This window comes from Psammomys obesus, unplaced genomic scaffold, assembly GCF_907164565.1.
Source record: "Psammomys obesus unplaced genomic scaffold, mPsaObe1.curated_primary_1811, whole genome shotgun sequence".
Lineage (NCBI taxonomy): Eukaryota > Metazoa > Chordata > Mammalia > Rodentia > Muridae > Psammomys > Psammomys obesus.
In genome coordinates, this window is record NW_026596120.1 from 986138 (window position 1) to 1007346 (window position 21209).

General features: G+C 45.3%; 1 protein-coding gene across 2 annotated transcripts in view; it reads right to left on the reverse strand.

Annotated features, from left to right (window-relative positions):
* Tbc1d2b (TBC1 domain family member 2B) overlaps positions 1–21174 on the reverse strand; it is a 76093-nt gene extending 54919 nt beyond the window's left edge. For both annotated transcript variants that reach the window (XM_055629676.1, XM_055629675.1), the window contains exon 1: positions 20795–21174. In XM_055629676.1, coding sequence (XP_055485651.1) covers positions 20795–21151 — 357 coding nt within the window. In that variant the 5' untranslated portion in view covers positions 21152–21174. The remainder of the gene's footprint in view (positions 1–20794) is intronic.
* Positions 21175–21209: the final 35 nt, after the last annotated feature.

Consider the following 21209-nt stretch of genomic DNA (forward strand, 5'->3'; position numbering starts at 1 on the left):
ACACACACACACACACACACACACACACACACACACACACACACACACACTTCAGTCATAGACTAGTAGCTCTTGCTTTGTGATCAAACAGCCATTCTAACATGAGGAGTTTAACCTAATGGGTAAGAAATTGTGTTGAAATTTAAGCTTGGAGAATGATGGCATCTAACACTTTCCTCCAAGAGTTTAGGAAGGACAGGCAAGTCCCCTGCTCTTTTGCTCTAAAGTTGTAAAAATTCCACCTTAAGAAACCCAATCTAAGTATAAGCATGGATGGTGTACTTGCCAAACAGCAAGTCACATTTAAACTCTGCCACCATCTGGGAGTATACAGAGAAAACTGCACAGTGTAAACGAGCTGCCACACTCCATTAGGATCGGTGTTAGCCACTCCTTCAGTTTTTGAGACAGGGTTTTCTATGTAGCTGTGGCTGCTCTTGAACTCCCTATAACCATACTGCCTCAGGCTCCAAACTTCTGAGATTATATGTATGTCTACTGTACTCAGCTTAGAAAGGTTAATATTTTATTTTGTAGTACCGAGTGTCAGCAAAGGTATAAAGCAACTAAGCTTTCATAAGCTGTGACAGACGTAGACAGCGATGCAACTACTTTAAGGAACAGCTTGGCAGCTACTTATAAAGTTAACTGTACAATCATCAAGTGGCACTGTGGCCTCACTTCTCACAGAGGCCCAAGAGGAATAAAAAGTATGTTTACACAAAAGCTTGTGTGTGAACATTATAGAGGCTTCATTCACAGCTGCCCCAAACTGTCGACAACCCCAAATCACCACACATCATCTGAGGGGTGGATAAACATTCTGTCATAAATAAACAACAATAGGAACAAACTATGGATTTACAGAACATATGAATATTATATGCATACTGCTAAGTGAAAGAAGCCAGATCACAAAGGTCACATATTATACGTCTTCAAACAATTAAAAAAGTGCAAACATAGAAGGACAGAAACAAATGTGGGGTTTCTAGGCTTGAGGTTGAAACAGGAACTGTCAACAAAGGGGCAAAACTAGAGAAACAGGGATGATAGAATTATCCCATATTACAACAGTTATGGTGGAGTCATGATCGTATGCACTGGTCCAAGCCCATAGAACCACATATCTGAAGAGTGAATTTCACTCTGTAATATAAGTACATTAAAAGTAAATCAATTGAGGGCTGAGGAGATGGCTCAGTGGGTAAGAGTTCTTGCTGCATTAGCATGAGGACCTGAGTTCCAAACTCTAGAACCCATGTAAAAAGCCAGGCATAGTCATTTATGACTGCCTGAAACCCCAGCACCATGACAGAGGGGACAGGATAATCAGGAGAGCTTGCTGGCTACCGGTCTAGTCAGTAAGAAACCCATTTTCTCAAGTGGATAAGATAGAATGTGGTAGAGTAGAACATTTAATGTCCTCCTTCAGTACATGTACAAGCATGTGAGCCTACAAACATAAATGTGCATATACTACACACATCACACATATGTATATGCACATATAATCAAGATACAAGGGAACCAAATTATGGACTGAGCTGCAAATAAACGCAGCGTTGGCCACTTAGCTCCAGGTCCGTCCCCTGCAAGAAGAAAAATGCTAAGTCACAACTGTGGGGACTCCAGACTTCAGACACAGTGCTTCTCAGTCACAGGTAATGCATGTCTGATGGCAAACAGCTATTATCTCCAACAAGGCCAGGCTTGATTCTAGCCTTGGGCTCTTTTGTGCTAACGTTAGCATACCTGGGCCCAGGTAAAGAAAACAGAGTACTACAGTATCTCTGAGCACTTATGGACAATTCTTTCGACTATCAGCCAAGCACTCGTTTCATGCACTCATTCAACAACCTTTACTGAGCACCAGTCAGCTATCAGAACTGGAGTCCTGCCCACTGGGAAGAAAGAAAACCAATCAGTTGTTTCTACTCGAGGTGGAGAACTTTGAAAAACAGCACAGGTGAGGCAACAGCTCTCTAAAAGACCCCTAGGCACACAGTTTAGGTGAAGGGAGGGAAAAGGAAGTCATAGATTAAGACCTGACCACCCGAGGGCTTGGAAACTTCAGAATACAGTGTTTTAGACAGAGGCAATGGGAGGAAAATGCTTATTTCAGCTTACATGTCCATCACAGGGAAAGCTAGGGCAGAAACCTGGAGACAGGGGTGAAGCAGAGGCCATGGAGGGGTGCTACTTATTGGCTTGCTCCTCATGGCTTGCTCAGCCTGCTTTCTTATAGAACCCAGGACTGCCGCTCAGATGTGGTCAATCAGGCATGCAAAGCTGCCCTGAGACGGTGATTAATATGGGTTTGCTGCATTTTAGAAAGAAATCTAGAGATGAGGACAGGAAGATGGTTCAGGGTAAACCACTTGCAGTGTAAGCAAGAGGATCAGAGCTCGACCCATGTGAAACCCATGAAAAGGAGATTACTGCTTGCAATCCCAGCAGTGGGGAGGCTGGGACAGGATTCTTTCCCAGAGAAGGCTGGCTCACCAGCTGGAATCTGTGAGCTCAGGGCTCAGTGAGGGATCCTGCCTCGATAAACTAGAGTGATCAAGAAAGACATCTGATTCAGCCTTGAGCCTCCACAGGCACATGCGTGTGCATACATACATGTATATGACATATTCACAGAAAATCTAGGAATCAATCCGACATGATGTGTCTGTTGATGTGTATGGTGCTGTCAGCTGTGGTCAGAGAAGTTTCATATTTTGCAGCGTGCAGCAGTGATTGCAAAGACTCATAACCTGTCCAAGTGCTGAAAATAAGTGACTATAATAAAATGCAAAGCAAGACAAGGGATGTTTACCTTACACCTTCCAAGATTCAGGGAGTCATGTAAAAGAAGGAACAGAAAGACCGTGTGATCCAGAGAATGGGTGAAGTGCTAGTTATTTTTCTCTTGTTCTCTTAAGACATAGGCTGAACTTGCTGGTCTCACTGGATCTAAGAATTTTTCTCTTGTTCTCTAACGCACAAGCTGAATTTGCTGGTCTCATTGGATCTAAGAATTTGGTGCCCTGAACATAGATGAGAGGGCAAATATGTGCCTGGTTTCCTACGTTCAGTTGTTGATGCTATCTCAAGAATGCTCCAATGCCAGTTGAAATAGAACACTGATTCATGAAAGATGAAAACAATCATCTTGGGAAACCACCCTGGTTGTCTCCTATACAGCCCGATGGTTGTGAGAGGTAGAAGCAGAGAGGGCTGTGTGGGCACAATTCTGGCATGGCAGCCATCTACTGCTTCTAAGGGCCTTGACATGAAACACCCGTTCAGAGAAGGAAGCATGGCGTGCTTCATTCAGTTGAGGAGGAACTGGTCTTGACAGCTGCCTATGAGGTGCCATGTGATGCTCCAGCTGCTGCCACAAGTTCCTGTGCCTAGGCCACCTCAGCACTGACTCCAGAAGCCCACTCTCACATCGATGAGTCAGGCCCTAGCCCTCTGTTCCCTCTCATGGACCTCAGGACCAACCTCCCTCCAACCCAGACAGCTTTCAACTCAGTGTCCAAAATCATACCACACTAAATCATTTCATCCCAAGGATATTGATTTCAGAAGAAATTTACTTTTTTAACGAAATAAACAAAACAAAACTGGAAATGGCAAAAGAATTTATTGGTCATTTTATATGTTGACAGTCCAGATATAATGTATAGTGTATGAAACAACACTTACTGGGCCCTTTGCTTACCTTTGTCTGTGCAAACCTTTTCAGCAGACCTCTCCTAAGGGCCCACCACATAGGACACATGACTGGGGAGCCTGGCAGAGTACTTAGCAGTAAAGCTAGGGAGTGAGGCTTCACCTGCTAGCACAGGCTCTACTTGTGACAGCCTTGCCTCAGCTGTTCACTCCCTGGGACTCCAGCCCTCCAGCTGAGAATGTTCACAGGGCTAGGGAGACGGCTCAGTTGAGAAAGTTCTTGTTGTCTTGTAAGTATGAGGGCCTGAGTTTGATCCCCTGAACTCACATTACAAAAAAGAGGAAGGAAAAGCAAAAGGGGAAGCAGCAGCAGCACACACTTGTAATTGCATCGCTGGGGAGGCAGAGCAAAGAGGAGCCCAGGGGCTTGTTGGACAGCCAGTACAATCTGCTCCAGGCCGAGGAGAAACCTTATCTCAGAAACAAGCAAAACAGTGCCAGTCAGTGGTGGTGTACATATGTAACCCCAGCATTCAGGGAAGTAGAGCAGGCGGATCTCTGTGAGTTCGAGGCCAGCCTGGTCTAAAAAGCAAGCGCAGGACAGCCAAGGCTACACAGAGAAACCCTGTCTCAATTAAAACAAAACAAAACAACACAAAAACCCAAACCAGAAAGCAAGAAAGAAAGAAAGGGAGGGAGGGAAGGAGGGAAAAAGAAAGAAAGTTAGGAAAAAGAAAGAGAAAAGGTAGAAAGCACCCAAGGATACCTGCTAATACTGTCCTCTGTACGAAATATACATATGTGCATACCTCTGACCATGTGGTGAATGTCTCTGTCTCTGTCTTTCCCTTCTCTCCTCCCCCCTCTCTTTCTCTCAAACACAAGCTCACTCCACACATTTAGAGACAATAATAATTCTTTGATCTCATTACTAGAGACTGATCCTAAGGCCTCCTAAAGATGAAAAGGTAACAGAGGCATGTACATTAGAGACTGGCCAGGACCTCATCGTAACAGTTGGCGTTAGGGACACAGATCTTAAGAAGACCCAACTGACTCCTGTCGCTGAGACACTCGGAAAGCAAATGTTTTCTTCTACCCACCTAGCAACTAACAACTAGACACACTCTCACCACAATTAACATAAAATGCCCTGTTGATTGGAGGTGAAACAAAAGACAGCTCTTTTTGGCATGTTAATCCACTACTTCTCAGACTGGCTACATTCTGAATAAAGCAGTTTTAGAGATTGGGGTGGGGAGTCCAGCTATTTAACTGAGACATCCTTCATTCTATGGACTGAAAAAGTCTAGTTCAAATTCAAAACATGACAAGACTGATAAAATATATGTAAAGTTCAGTCTGAAATAGTGGGGCCAGACCTCTTCCTACCATAGTCAAACTTATTATAAAGCCAGAATAATTAAAGCAAGAACATATATTACTGGTAAATCAAAACACATGGTTAAGTGTGCAAATGAGCATTTAAGTTTAAATCAAACCAGTGGAGAAAAGATTAATTACTGAATAACTGTATTGACAACCAGTCAAACATGTGGAAAGAAATAAAATCACCATGAATGATTTACATGAGAAACTTGTCAGAGTGAAGAATTACCTAAAATTTGATTTGAGATTTAATAAATTGGATACAAATCATCAGATAAGTGAGTTGGTGAACTTGCTAAATTAATGAATGGAAAAAAACCCATTAAGTTACAAGAAAATCTATATAATTAAAACTGCTTGTCTCCTTGCGCCTCTTGAGGCAAGAGATCCTTAGATTTCTACAGCATTTTTAAGGAGATGAAGGGATGGCTGGGGTTACAGAGCTACGTAGCAGGTGAGAGATACATAGGAAAAAGTTTGGCAGAGAGTGTGGACAGCAAGCAGTGAGGTCCGCTCTTCTGGTGGGCATGATCCTGCCCAGCTGTGAGCTGTGCTGTGATGCAGAAAATAAGCCACTCCTTTAGGAATGAGCCCTGAAGTGACAGTGAGAAGGACAGACTTCAAACTGCAAGCCACTAGCTGCTTCTCAACACCGCCTTCCCCCCAACTCTAGGGGGCTGGCCCTAAGCTGACAGTCACAGGGCTGAGTCTTTCCTCAAGCAATATAGAAGAAACATCCCTGTATTTCTATTTTCTTGGAACAGAAAGTCTTTATAAAGCCACAATGTAAACAAGCAAAGAAAATGTCAGTGTGACTAAAAATGGAAGAAATAAACTGAGAAGATGCCTGAAGATCTTCTAAACCAGAGTCTGATGTGGAGTCTAGGGCTGCCACAGCTTTGCAGGGAGTCCTTGCTCAGCTCAGACCATGTGTGTGCTGAGAACCAAATCCAGGCTCTCTGTGAAAGCAACAAGTTTAGCCACTAAACCATCTTGCTGGTCCCAGATTTAGACTTTATTATCAAGTAATAATGCTCGCTCTCTCTCGCTCTCGCGCTCTCTCTCTCTCTCAGGATTCAAAGAGAATAAGGTGAACATAACCACATTACCAGAAATGGTCCCTCTCAAAACTTAGGTGTACTTTTTTTTTGAACATTTTACTACACACAAATACATATACCAATTTCCTTTAAAAAATAGAATAAAGTATAGGCTCTCCAGTCATCTATACTGGCATGTTAGCAGTGTAACACTGTCAATTAAACAATCACCACACGCTGAGCTTTTGTTCTACACAGCCATTTAACCCCCACAATACTCTCCAAAAATAACATCATATACCTACCCATGGAGCCTAAGCACCTGGCTTCACATCCCTGCTCCACCACCTGATAGCTGGGCAAGGCAAGAAACTCATTCACCCAGGCCTTGGATGCCTCATTGGTGAAGTGGAGATCACACCACGATGCTGCTCCAGGGTGGTGTTCTGATAGGCACCATACTCACATTCTAGGGCATTGTGCTCACCAAGCTCTCACTGCCAGCTTCATGTCAAATCCAAGGCCAAGTCTGCATGCCCCACTCTTGAGGAGGAGGATGAGTGTGCCCAAGCCAAACCCCATTATTCAGTACTTCTGCAGGAAACAGAAGTTCCTCTATGGCTTTTTCCAAATGCTGAAAGGCTGATGACCTTGAGCAACACTGAAGTTCAATTTAAAACCTCACAAGGGTGCATGGCACACCAGAGGCCATGCACTCATCAGTGCACAAGGCCTCAGTTCCGGGCTGCAGGCATGGTGCCCTGAGACTGAGGAAGCAAGACCAGCAGTCCATATGGTGCTTTCAAGGGATGCTTGCAGCCACAGTTCTACTCTAAGGACAGGGTTTAGAAATAGAAAGCAGCAGGGCTGTGGCTAAGAGTGTTTGTTGTTCTTGTAGAGGACATGGGTTCGATTCCCAGCACCCACATGCCAGCACACCACCATTCGTAACTCCAGTTCCAGGGAATCCAACACCTTCTTCTGACACCTGAGGGTACCAGACATGTATGTGGTGAACAGATATACAGCAGGCAAAAACACTCATATGAATAAAATAAAATGAATGTTTAAAAATGAAATTGAAAGAAATGGAAAGCCACAAGCCATTATAAGGCCACGTTCAAACAGACACAGAGAAGACAGCAACAGCTTCCACACAGCAGGCCCACCAGGTTTGCAGATGCCCTGATCAGCCTCTCAAACCAGGCCTCAGTGGCAGGTCCTCCAACTGGATGGCTGTTCCCAGTCTTTTCTGAGCCCTAGTCAATGAAGTTATACCCATGCCATGTCTACAACCCTTGGATGTCTTCCAATGCCAAGTCATCTGGCTGGGCATAGGGCCCACACTGCCCACCCTCCACAGGACCATGACCTCCCCCCCCCTCCCCACAACATACGGATGAGCAAGGCCAGTTCTGATCCCACCTAACTACCTCAAAATCCAGTTCAGAAGCACCCACCTATGAGGCCAGCAACGTCCCCTGCAGAGGCAATCATCCATTTCTCCAAAGCACTATATGTTGATGGCTTTCAATCTGCTTAAGAGATTGGACTCTGGCTTCCTCCCCAGGGGGTTAGATCCCAGCACATTTATACGGCAGAGCCAACAGAACACAGGAGCCACAGACAGAAGAACAGGCATAAAAACCACATGAAAGGTTTCACCCACTGTTTTTTAAAATTGTAATGGCTGCTCAAGGGAAGAACTCAATTCTTAAACTTTAAGAAAGGATATATTCATTTCCAAGGAATGTCTAAGGTTCTTTCCTCATATGCAATATAAAAATGTAAGCCTAATAACACAAAACCAAGTTCATATGGATGGCAGACAACACCCCAAATCTAACAAACTTTAGCTTCCAATTTTTTCTTTTGAGTGTGTCAAAATTACACACAAGTCTAGAAACAATCTCAAGGGACTGGGCTTCATACTAGTGGAAAAATACGTGTTTTTCCTTTGGAAGATTTTTGAAATCATCTGTTTGAACCCAAGTGAGAGGCCAAGGCAGCCAACACTGGGCTGCCTGCTCCTTGGAAAACAGGATGCAATTTTACAAACTCCATGTATTTAGGGGACACAATAAATTCCTACTTGTTAAGTCTTTAAACTGCTAATTAAAGTTAGCATTTTCATCTGTCTTATGAAAATAACTACCTGAAATCTAACCTAATTCCTTTTCGAGGGCTGGACAGTTTCCATCTTCTGACCTACTCTGGTGAGAGGCCAGCTGGGGAGAGCTGCTGTCCCCAGCACTGGGACAGTCCGCTTTTAGAAGCAAACACTGTGCTAGCTTGGGCAGCTCCAACACTAAAACTGGACCAAAATAGAACAATGGTATGGCTCCATGCAGGGATGACAATCCAATCTGTGAGGTATCCCATATTTTAAAAAAATCTTGAGAGAAAAGCAATTAAAAGTACCTTTAGTACCATAATAGAAGGTAGCCAGGTATAGTGACTCACACCTATATTTCCAGTGTTCACCCAAACTGCTGAGAGTCTGGGCTGCATGGTGAGTTTCCGGCCAGTCTGAGATGCAGTGGGACCCTGCTATGGGTGGTGGGGGCAAGCACTGGTAATGGACTTAGAATAAAGTCCATTAGCAGAGCAGAGAAGAGCTGGAAAGTAGGAAGACATGGGTGCTGCAGACATGTCCATCCTGTGAGAAGCTGGCTGAACCACAGCCTCTCAGCCCAGGCTGCCCACCCAGGCAAGGTTCATCACGATGCAGGCAAGGACAAGGTCATTCCTGGTGCCTGCTTTTCCCCTCAGAAAATGGCAAAGCCTGTCAAGTGCTTTCAGTTTCAGAGAAAAGGAGCATGGGAAGCCTCCAAGTGACCAGAGAGCTACAGTCCAATGGCTTTGCCACTGAAAAATGAGCCAAAGTCAGGACGATTAAGAACTCCTTTGGCTTCAGCCAAGGCCTGCTCGACAGCCCTGCTCCCACACTGCCTCCTCCCAGGGCACAGAAACCCAGAATGCAAAGACGATTGCAGCTACAAACCACAGAGTGCTAACCTGAGAATAAAGGGCTCACACTCCACTGGTTTCCACCCACACACTTCTGTTATTTCTGCTTTACCATCAAAGGCCAGAGAGAAGGTAATCTAAGTTTCATCCCCAGAACTCTAATGTCGTAGAAAGAGAGTACTGGCTCTCCCAAGCTGTCCTGTGACCTCTACACATGCATCATAGCCACCATCAAACGGGACCAAAAAGAACAGTCACTCATGACCCAGAGAGCAGAGAGGAGAGGCCAGAGATCAGGCAGCAGGGATGCCTACTGGAAATGTAGAGTCCTGAGGCCCATACTGGCCTACAGGGCATGGCAGAATCTCCAGGAGAACAGGAACCCCACTTCGACAGTTCTGGAGACTTCTCCACACAGTCACTTCCAGGACCACTATTCTAAGGAATCTACATTCTTTCAGAGGACAGGAAAAGTCTTACTAGCATGTTACCTCTGGAACAGCACACATATGAGGGCTGGGTAAACTGGAGTTCCCTTCCTAAGGCTAGAGGACTCACTCTAGCCAAAGGCCTGCTTCCATGAGTGAATACTTTATCACAAAGATGCCTGAGAGGGGTGGGGCGCACCTCCATCCCTGCTTCTGTTTGCTTAGCTCCAATGGGAGATTTATAATCTTTGCTGTCCATTTTCAAACTGAATGTAACTAAGCTTCTCCAACTTATGCCCAACAGAAAATAATTAAATGTACAAGTGTGTATCTGTATAAAACCGTAAGAGCATAAGCCTGATTTCCTAATAATGGATATACACATGGAACAAGGATTATCTAACAGCTTGGACCATGCATCTGGAGGAGATTTTAGCTCTAAGACTAAGTCACACTGGGAAGGGCGGGCAGGCTGATCTTTGGAGGCCTCTGTAGCTCTCTGACTTTGGAGCAACAGGGAGAACACTAACACCAAATGACCTCCTCCAGATCTCAGAGCCATTTAATGACAGTGACATGATCACACTCCAGTGTAAACACTGGGGAAGGCTCCCTGAGGCCAGAGAAGATATCTGACTCCAGCCAAGGGTATCTATCAGGACTGGGGAAGTAGCTGGCTGCAATCACATTCACAAAGCCAGCCACCTTCCTACAAGTAGTCTTTCTTGACATCACAGACTGGAAAGGAAAATAAAACTGGGCCTGCTGCCTAGAAGTAATTCCTCTAATCCAAGATCAACATCCTGATAACACTGGCTTGCCCTCCTCCAGCCAGTAACTCTCCATCTGACCAGGGCTGCTGCAAGAAAGGCTGCTATTCCCAGAAGGTAGAGGAGGAAGAGGAGGCCAAAGGATTCAGCTCCAGAAGCTGCTTCTCCCCTAATTCCTGTTTTCCACACAATCTCCACAAAAAGTGAGCAAAACACAGGATGAAATCTCATTAAAAGGAGCAGACTCTTATCTTCCTGGGACATTTCTGCAGACTCAAAAGGTACTTAGTCTTTGAGCAGCTCCACAATTACACCAGAGCCTAACTCCCCTGGCTTGTCTTCTCCAGGTATTCTTCTTGATGAAATTAGACAGAGGCTGGGGAAGTGGCTCCGTGTTACGTATGTGCTTGCAGTGCAAGTAAAAGGATCCAAGTTTGAATCCCCAGCACATAAGTACAAGTCCAGGTGTGACTGTACCCTCCCTGGGGAGAGGGAGCAGATACAGGCAGATCCTAGGTATTCCCCCCCATTTTCTATAGAGAAATGCCAGAACTCTGTCAGAAACACACACACACACACACACACACACACACAAAAGGCAGACATTTCGTATTTACCTCACAGTACTGACATATGTGGACAAAAATGGCTTCTTTCTAATATTCTTGCAATTCTTGTGTCAAATTACTTTTAAAGGTACAAATTATTTTTAAAGTTCTAACGCTATATTTTTCCTAAATCAACGAAAAGAATTCAGATATATTTGCATCAAGATGCACAACACTGGGGCTGGAGAGTGGTTAAGAGCATGGCTGTTCTTCCTGAGAACCTGTGTTCAATCCCAGTACCCACACGGCGGCCCACAATCAACTGTACCTCCAGATCCAGGGGATCTGGTGCTCTCTTCTCAGCAGACACACATGTGGTACACATACTTAAATGCAGGCAAAATAGTCGTACACATAAAGAAAAAAATTTAAAGGTTGTACAATGTTTAGAAGATGATATAGATAGAAAAACACTTGCTAAATAAATGGACTCTACAGCCTTCCATTTACCATGAAATAGGAGCACATATCCTACCCTCACACCTGTGCTCACTTTCTGCAAGAGAAGCTGAGGGCTCAAAGCTTCTGTTAGCTAACAAACATAGCCTGAGCATCTCCTGGGTACCTGGCACCCCCCTAAAGCCTTAGAAACACAGTGGTGGACTACACAGGAAACTCTTGCGCTCCTACAGACTTGGTATCAGGTGCTTAGAGACTAGGAAAGGATCTGACTGCATCAGGAGACCAACCATCTGACCCTCCAGCATACCCAGGGTTTCTTGTGCCTACAAGTAGGTCATGAACACTGCAGTCTCCCGGGCCCTCTCAGCTTCTTGCCCTCAGAAGGCCTCATTAGTCCCACGGCATTAGCTGAACTGGGTGACTTTGGTAGCGGGTTCAGAAAACTAGTTACAAGTATCACCACTTCCCAACTCCCCATGCCCATACCACAGGTACTGTATGAAAGCAAACCAAAGCCAGCAGAGCCCTGGCCTGTGAGGATTTAGGGAAAATCTCACTCAGATGTCTCTCGACTTCCAAACCCCAAATTCCTAATCATAACTTCTTTCCCTTTCCCAGTCTAAGAATCATTTCTACAACAGTGGTGATCTTCCCTGCTTTTGGGAGGAAGAGGGTTACCATTTATATTCTGCTCTGACTAGAGATGGGAAGGCTGCAACCAGTGGCTGATCGTTAAATGCTTCTTTCCCCTCAGATCCCTTGGTCAATACCAAGCACACTTGGTGCTTATATTAATAAATTTTCTATTGCTGTGACAAAAATATGACTAAGGCAACTTACAAAAGAGAGTGCCTAGTTTGGGGCTCAATAAAGTCCAAGACCATCATGGAGGGGAGCAAGGCAGCAGACAGGCAGGCATAGCACTGGAGCAATGGTCGAGAGCTTGCATGTTGAGATAACAACATGAGGCAGAGAGAGCTAACTGAGGATGGTGCGGGTGTTTGAAACCCCAAAGCCTACCCCCAGTGACATACCTCCTCCAAGGCCACACCTCTTAATCCTTCCCAAACAGTTCTCCCTATTGGGGGCTAAACATTAAAATAGGAGCCTATGGGGCCATTCTCATTCAAACCACTACAGTCACCCCTCTACTTCTCAGGAAACAGTTATCTTGGAAGGGGAAATAGGAGGCAGTATACATAGAGGAAAGAATGTGAATCTCCCAGTTACTGAAGGTGGCCATCAGGAAGGCCTCAGGAGGGCAGGCAGAGTAGGTCAGGACAGGGCAGATCCTTACAAGCTATCACAACAAATGTCAGCACTCTTAGCCATGACAAAGCAAAGATACTTCAGAAACTACTGTTGGAGATATCTCCAACTCTGCACTTGTCTACTTTAAAAAATTACATTTTCTATGTTAGCATATATTCATTGTATCATAAAATGAATGGGTTTCATTATGACACTTCATATGTGTATAGCATGTATATCCATCATCCTTCCATTACTCTTTTTTTGTCCCTCTACCACTGATTCCCTTCCTCTTCCCAAGTGGTTCTCTTTCTACTTTCATGTTTCATATACCCTTCAAAGTCATGTATGTATGTTTCTATATATACACACACATATATAATCTTGTATACAGATACATACAATCTTTTAATTCTAGATTTCATATAGAGAGAACATGCAACACTGTTTCCTTCTTAGTCTAGATTGTTTTGCTTAGCATGGTGCTATCTACCTCAATCCATTTTCCTGCAAATGACGTAACTTAATTCTTCAAGACTAAACAAAGCTTCACTGTGACACATTTTCTTTAGCCATTTATGCACTTAATATTTCATTTTATAATGATGATAGTCATGTCCCAGGTCCAGTCCAAACACTTCCGGGAAGTTAACTTGTCTATCTTCAATGACTTCTGGTGAAGTAAGATCCATGATTATCTAGAGTCTCTTGTTCAACATCACATAGCAGGCAGGTGAGGCAGGAATTCACCTTTAGGAAGCTGGATTTCAGGGCCCACGATCCTTATCTCAGGAGAATTCCCCAACAACAAAACTAAAGTTCAGGTATCTTGTGGCTAGCAGATGTCAGAAAAACTTACTTATCCTGCATGTGGAAAATGTGCCTTTCCTCTAATGATCCCGGGGAATAAAAGAATAAATTGAACTGAGCCTGGAACACAGGTCTCCTAATGCTCGATTAGGAAACTACTGTACTCTCCCCTCTGCAACAAGACGTGTTAGGAAGGCCCATGGGCAGATGGTGTACGGCAAGTTTAAGTCACCAGAAAAGACTCTGAATCAGGCTATTGGCAATACAAGAGAAACACTTGGGCTTTGTTGGTAGGATTATCATCTTCCTGTTTTTTGAGGTGTTTGGGAGTTGACACATGGCTCCCTTATTACTTAGAAAGTTGGCCACACCTCTTATCTCCAGACTCCATCTATGTTTACAGTTTATGGCAGAAGAATTGGAAGACATTCAGATGTGAATGCTGTTGCACTGGCAGAGGAGTATGTAACTCTGTATGGTAAGGCTCAGCAAATAGCCTGCCAAGTACTAGGATGTGCCTGGCTCCATCTCCAACTTTACTTGCTTCTCAGGGACTTAAGAATTACTTTTGTTTTTGCTGTTGTTATATCTATGGGCATGGACTCACATCTATCTTTATGGAATAACGAATTCCTGCAAAGGAGCTCCATGTTGGAAAGCGTGCACTCATGTTGATGGAACTATGAATGTACTTTCTCACAGCAATGGAACTGTCACGCATTACACATTGCTCACAGTATTGTTCTACACACACACACACACACACACACACACAAACACATGTACACACACACTACACGATCCATCAATTGGAATTGATGAATACAATTCCGTTGCCTTAAAAAAAAAAAAAAAAAAAGACAAAAGGGTCAACATGCCTTAGTTGGTAGAATGCTTACCTAGCATGCATGAAGCCCGGGGCTCAATCTCCAGCACCACATAAACCAGATGTCATACACACCTACAATCCTGCCACTTGGAAGAGAAGGCAGGAGGATCTGAAGTTCAAGGCTACATATGAGCTCTAGGCCAGCCTGAGCTATACGAGACCGTATATCAAGGAAAAAATGAGCGAGTGAGGTGGGTTCAATGGGATTGTTTAGAAAGTGTAGGGAGTTAGTAAGTTCTACCATGTGAGGACTCAGCCAGGAGGCATCACCTGCAAAGCCATGTGAGCTCTCAGCAGACTAAATCTGCTCAGACCTTGGGCTCAGACTTTCCAGCCTCGAGAACTGTGAGTAATACATTTCTGATATTTATAAGCTACGCAATGTAGAAGACATTGTTACAGCAGTCCAAATGGATTCAGACATCCAGCCGGGGGAAATATTCATCAGTCCCTGCTTCACAATCACTGATTACTTCAGCTCTTGGGAACAAAGATTAAAATCCTGCCATAAACCCAAAGACCACAGGTTGAAGCAAAGAGAACACGGCCGGGTCTAAACATGGCCCTGTCCTTTGTGGGTCCTCCCACCGTAGGGCCAGCTGCTGTTTATGTTTGTGTTGCTTGAGAGAGACAAAATTTTAAAAATCAACATTTTTAAACGGCTGGGAAAAATCAGAAGGGAAATCTTTTGTGTGACATAAGAATATTATATGAATTATATGAAATTCAAAATTTGGGAACCAAGCTATACCAGCAAATGACCACATTTAGAATAGTACAACAGGCTAAAGTAATGACAGAGATGGCACTGCCTGTGCAACCTCAAGTATTTACTATATGGCCCTTTCCATAAAAAGTTTGCCCTTGGTAAAACAGTGTTCCCAGAGCCCAAACTGTGGGCAAGAAATACACCACAAACTCCCACACACAGGACTGACAGCAAACTCTCTCCTCTGGGGAAGGCTAAATCAAAATCTCTATTGGATTCCTAATGCCTGCAACATTCACTGGCCTTTTACTGAATGGCATCCCCTTATATAACATGGCAGACATGTTTTTATAACATCCGTAACTCAAGCGTTCTAGATGATCCCTTCTAAAGGGTCAGAGGTCATACTAAATTGTGCTTACTGGGGATGACTATTCTTTCATCTAATGAAAGTCTGCGTTGGCTTCTTGTCTTAGTTCAGGCACTGAAAAAAATATATACACTGGAACTGGGGAGATGGCTCAGTGCTTGCTATGCAGCCATGAGGACCTGAGTTTGAATTTCCAGCACCCACATGAAAAGTGGGCCTGGCTGTTTATGTCTGTAACCCAGAGGGTGTGTGTGTGGGGATGTATGTGTGCGCGCGTGCTCGCGTGAGCTGGGGTAGGGGTGAAGTGGCACAGAAAAAAAACAGGAACTTACTGGCTGGCTGTAGTGGGCAACCCTGTCTCAAGGGAATAGGCAGACAGCAATGATACTCAACGTGCCCTGTCTTCTTCTTACAAAAACATTCACATGTATGTGCCATGCACACATATACATCATACATGCAAATGATGATGATGTCATAGACTGCGTGGCTTAAACAAAAATTTATTCTTCACAGTTCTGAATGCCAAAACATTCAAAATCAATACGCTGGCCAATTCAGTCCCTGGCAAAGACCTGTGAATCTGTGATCTGGCACTGCCTGAGTCTAACACACAAACAGTCCTCATTAAATGTTTGAGGAAGGACAATTTTATGCTCTGCCCTGTAAGGCAAATAATCTCTCTGGACTCTCTTTATATGAAACTTAATCTCATTCATGAAGGCCCTCTTGAGTCAGGGCTTCAAGCTTCAACATATAAACTTGGAAAAAGATACTGAATATTCACTGTCTTTAACACACATACTTTTATGCTGGTTTTGTTGTGAGAAGTCCGCAGAGAGCTAGACTAGATGTTGTATGGTAGAGACACTCCACAACAAGGAGTATGTAAGAGGCACTGGGAGACAGAGCCATTATATCAGAAACTTGAGCAGGAATACTTGCCTTAAGAAACTGGCTACCTGGGAAACCATAACAAATCTGTGAAAAGCCAAGTTCCCACACCTAAGATTTAAATAATGCTTCAAGACCCTACAAGATACCTGAGTGCACAACAGCTTAGCAGAACCATTCAGCAAGGAGGGCTGGTTTACCACATCTATTCTGAGTTGAGCACACTATGATTATCCACACCAACAAATGTTTATCATTAAGCTGAGAGCTGTTCAACACGAGGGAATGGGCACTTTTCCCACAAAGTGGGGTTAAGAATAGGGATGCATAATTGTTCAGTTACGTGTGGTTTGGAAACCAACAAGCAACACACACATGTCCATGTGAGCACCAAATGCCTATGAGAAAGGAAGAAGAGGGTGGCCAGTCTGATGATGTATCTCGCTCCAAGGAACTGCAGAGATCAGCCAGGGCAGGGTCGTCCAAACTTTTCCCACATTCAGTCACATGCTTTTTATCCCAAAGTACCAACTCAATCCAGAAATACCTCTATGCGTCTGGGCTCAGGAAAGTTGGGAAAGAAGACCCTAGCACCCTGTAAACAACACACAGGAAACATCTGTCTCTTCTAGGCCTTTGCAGCAATTTCTACTCAAAACTACTGTGTATCCATGTAGCAGAATCAGGCAAGACCATGTTCCAGGTCCTTACTGCATTAAAAGGACCGTCCAAAAGGCAGTGAAGGCAGAAATGCCACTACACTTTACCCAATCCAAAACTAAACAATCCAGTACCCAAAGTCTGGAGAGAGAGATTTGCCAAAGCAGATAATACAACTGGGACACTCCCTGTTCCCAGAAACTGTTTTCAGACGGTCTGAGTCTAGCCTCGTGATCTCAGGCAAACCCCAGCCCCTGCTCTGGCCTCTTTTCCCTCATCTGTAAAATAGGGCTCTGGATCAGATCCCTGACTTTAAGAATAGAGGAGTTTACCAAGAAATTCCAGTCTCAGCTTTCATTAAGACTTACGCAGTAAGGCATTATGAAAAAGTCCAACAAAGCCACAGCTTCTTCCGAGAAGGCTGAAAGACTATTAAAATAAGAAACATATGATAACACAGTAAGCAAATCACTGATTTTCTTCTCTTTCTAACCCATCTTTTTTTCAGGAGAAATGGCATCTGCAGTTATATATATACTTGAATTGAAGCAGAGATAAGTCCTTACCAGCTCCTTGAAAACCAGGTTTTCCCCAGTGGGCAAGCAGCGCTCGTGTGAAGCATCCATGCTCACGGGAATCAGATCACATGGAAGGAAGATGACTGCTATTTTCCTGCTTTTCCACTGTGATGCTTTTACTCCAGCAACTCACAAGGAATTGCTGTGCCCTGAAGTTCTCCTTGTGTGTATAAGAGAGATACACACAATGTTGGTGTGTTCTCAGTCACTCTCATGTTTTGAGACAGGCTCTCACTGCTCCTGGAGCTCACCAGTGGACTAGACTGGCTAGCCACGGTGCTCCAGGGACCCACCTGGCTCTCTCCAGCTGGATTATAGGTATGTTAACACCATCTCCAGCTTTTCCTTGTGTACTGGGGATCAAACTCAGGCCCTCCTAAGCACTTTTACCCACCTTCTCAGCCTCTTAAAATTCACCTAAAAAACAAAACCACCCTGACTTACATCTCAGCTGTTCTTTTCTTTTGGAAAGGTTCGTCCTTTTCTATTCCCACCATTTCTATCAAGCCAACACTCAGATATCCTGTCACTTTCTCTGATTTTACATATAAAACTGTCCCGCAAGAAGGCAGGAGCACTTGTTGCTCTTGCAGAGGATCTGGGTTCAGTTCCTAGCAACTACCTGGTGCTTTACAATGATCTGTAACTCTGTTTCCAGGAGATCTGATTAATTCTTCATGGGCACAGTACACAGAGCACACTTACATAAATGTGGGCATAAATTAAAAATAAGTTAAAAAAAAGTTCTGCATGAATATTCATGACGGCTGTGAGAAATTCTTAATGAGAACGAGGTGGCTCAGTAACCCATATTCGAATGTGCCCTCACCCTTTAAAAAGGCAAAACAAAACTGTCTCAGGGGCCAGTGAGATGGCTAATACGTCAAGAGCACTTGCTCTTATAGCGGACCCAGGTTTGGTTCCCAGCACCCATGCGGCAGCGCACAACCATAAGTAACTCCAGTTTTCAGGTATCCTCCCTGACTCCTGCAGGAACCAGGTATATATACATACACTCATATGTGTACAATTAAAAAAAAAAATTAAATGTTTAGCTGGGCAGTGGTGGTGCACGATTTTACTACCAGTACTCAGGAGGCAGAGGCAGGTGGATCTCTGCAAGTTCCAGGTCAGCTAGGCCTACAGAGTGAGTTCCAGGATAGCCAAGGCTACATAGAGAAACCCTGTCTCAAAAATAAAATAAAATAAAAACAACAACAAAAAAAGTTTAAATCTAAGCTGGGTGTGATGGCACACACCGTTAATCTCGGCTCTCAGGAGCCAGAGGTTATGAGTTAAAGGCCAGCCGGGGCTACAAAAAGGTAAGCAGAACAACACAACAAACCTGGGTACAGCTATGACCCAGTCTAAGATGAAAAGCATTGCAGAACAAAAGTAGAAACGCCAGGATATCTATCCTCTTCCACAAGCTTATCTTCCTACTGGGGTCATCTACCACCCCAAACTGGGGCTTGTCACTCTGACATAGCTTCCCAACTCCTGGAAGGGCACAGCATAGATCCTCATGGTGTGTGATATTTCATACAAACTTCTTAATCATCACATAAAAGGCCTCATTCTGTAAGTTCTTATTTCTTGCTCAATTCTACATCTGTGACAGGCACACAGAGTGACACAACTCTAATTCCCTAGGTCCACTACCCATAACACTCCATTTTATGACTACAATGATGGTAGCACATATTTGGCCAATGACAGTGCCTGATGTTTTATCTCTGCCAGGTGGTGCTTACAACGTGTTATCCATGTTCCATGATTTCTAGTGCTCTCACAGCCGCTCCAGCAGGAAGGCAAAATTCACATTAGACCAAAGCAGGAACTAGACTGAGAAGTGATAAAATGGTCCAATACACATGACGATGACTCAGGCTGCAAGTTCAAATCCATCCAAGTCTAAAGCCATACCCCTAACACTAAGTAAGCACTGTAACTCCACCTATGCAGACACTGTTTTAAACATGAAAGAACTGGTAGTGAGAGGGTTCTAAAGTTATCTGAAAAAAATCTGAAACAGGAAGCTCAGTTTTCTTTTTTAACAAGCAATTCCACCGGAAATTCACCAGTGTCGACATGTACACAGACGACAAGCATCTGCCTCTGACAAAACTCCCTGTGGACACACTGGAGTCAGTCCCAAGTTTACACAAACACTAAGTTACCTCAAGTTGAACTGCCACACTGCTTGGCTTCCTTTACAGAAACATTTCATGGCTCTACTCAGAGAGGGGAGAGGGAGTCCCAAGAGACAACCCCTTTCCTCCCCCCTGGAATGAGACTTTGCTGAGTGGACAAAGCTCCAAGAAATGGCTTCAGGGAACAGCTCCAGCTGCTGTGCATTCTGCAGATCTCGGGAACAGTTGCATGCTCACAAGGCCACTCTGCTCTCTACTTGGCCAGCTTTGAGAGAGCTGCTGCTTCAAGCCCAGCCCTGTGGCTCTGGAGAAAGCCCAGCTTGCAATACGGAAGGGAAGCCAGAAAGAGAGAGAGGGTGGAGACTCAGGGAACCAGAGCAGGGAGCAAGGCCCAGAGTGAGAGGCAGCCCAGCTCCAGGCCAGGGCCCAGAACCCTGTGACTCTAAACAGGACAACTCCTAGGAGACGTCAAGGTCCGGGCATCTGGTACTCCCAGCATCAGTAAAAGCTGCCCCAGGACTGCTAACTACTGCCAAGCCTCTAATACCCAATCTCTCTGGGGAAGCAGAAGCAAGCCTCCCATAAGCTGAAGCAACCCCTCCCACCTTTCCCAAGAATCAAAAAACAGGCACAGCCAGAGTGAGCACAGCTGGAGCATCCCGACCTCTCTGGAGGGGGCTGTGGTAAATTATCTCCAGGGGTCCTGCCATCACTTGCCTCTGGCTATAGCATCAAACACACCACATTCGCTGAGCACTTGAGACTGGAAATCACTTAATCAAAGTATCCCTACGAAATAGCTATTACTGCTGTCCCCACTTTACAGAGCAGGTATCTGAAGCACAGAGAGGTCACTCAAAGGGCCACACAGGCAGAGTTGTAAAGGCAGGGGTGGAGGATGGAAGCCTTCAACTGTGGGAGGGACTCCCAGAGCATCCCAGGGATGGCGAGAGTGGACACGAGAAGGGACCGAGGGAAGGCATATTGGGAGATTACGGGTCAAAGTGTCAAAGATCAGACTGAGTAACCCTCAACCCTGCCCCAGCACAGGTAAAGGGCAAAGGTAAGAATGAGGAAGGAATCAGAGTGGGCAGTAGCGAAGGGAGGCTTGGGCAGGATAAGAGGAGGCCTTTGGGGCAAGGAAGGAAGGTGGAAGGGAAAGTCTGCAGGCGGGACACGAGTGGACTCCGGGGCGCGATCTTCCCACCTTGAGCACCGTGACTGCACCAGCGCTGTGCACCTGGAAGTGCGTGGGAGGATCGGCTCCCGGCTCCGCAGCCTCATCGCGGTCCTGGTAGCTGAAGCAGGCATCGGCGATGTCCAGGTGGCCGAGCGGCAGAGCGTCCTGCGGGCTCTTGAAGTAGTAGAGGTAGCAGCGGCGCGAGTCAAACACGAACCAGCGGCTGCGGTAGCCGCGCAGCGGGCCCTTGCCCGAGAGCTTCTGCAGGTAGCCGCACAGCCGCGAGGGCTCCCGCCCCGCAACCGCCCCGGCCTCCGGGCCGGCTCCCGGCGCCGGTCCCTCACCTCCGCCGCCCTCCTCTGAGCGGGCCCCGGCCCCAGGCATGGCCCGCCGCCGGCGCCCGCGCCCCGCGCCTCCGGGCCGCCGCCGCAGCGCCCGAAGA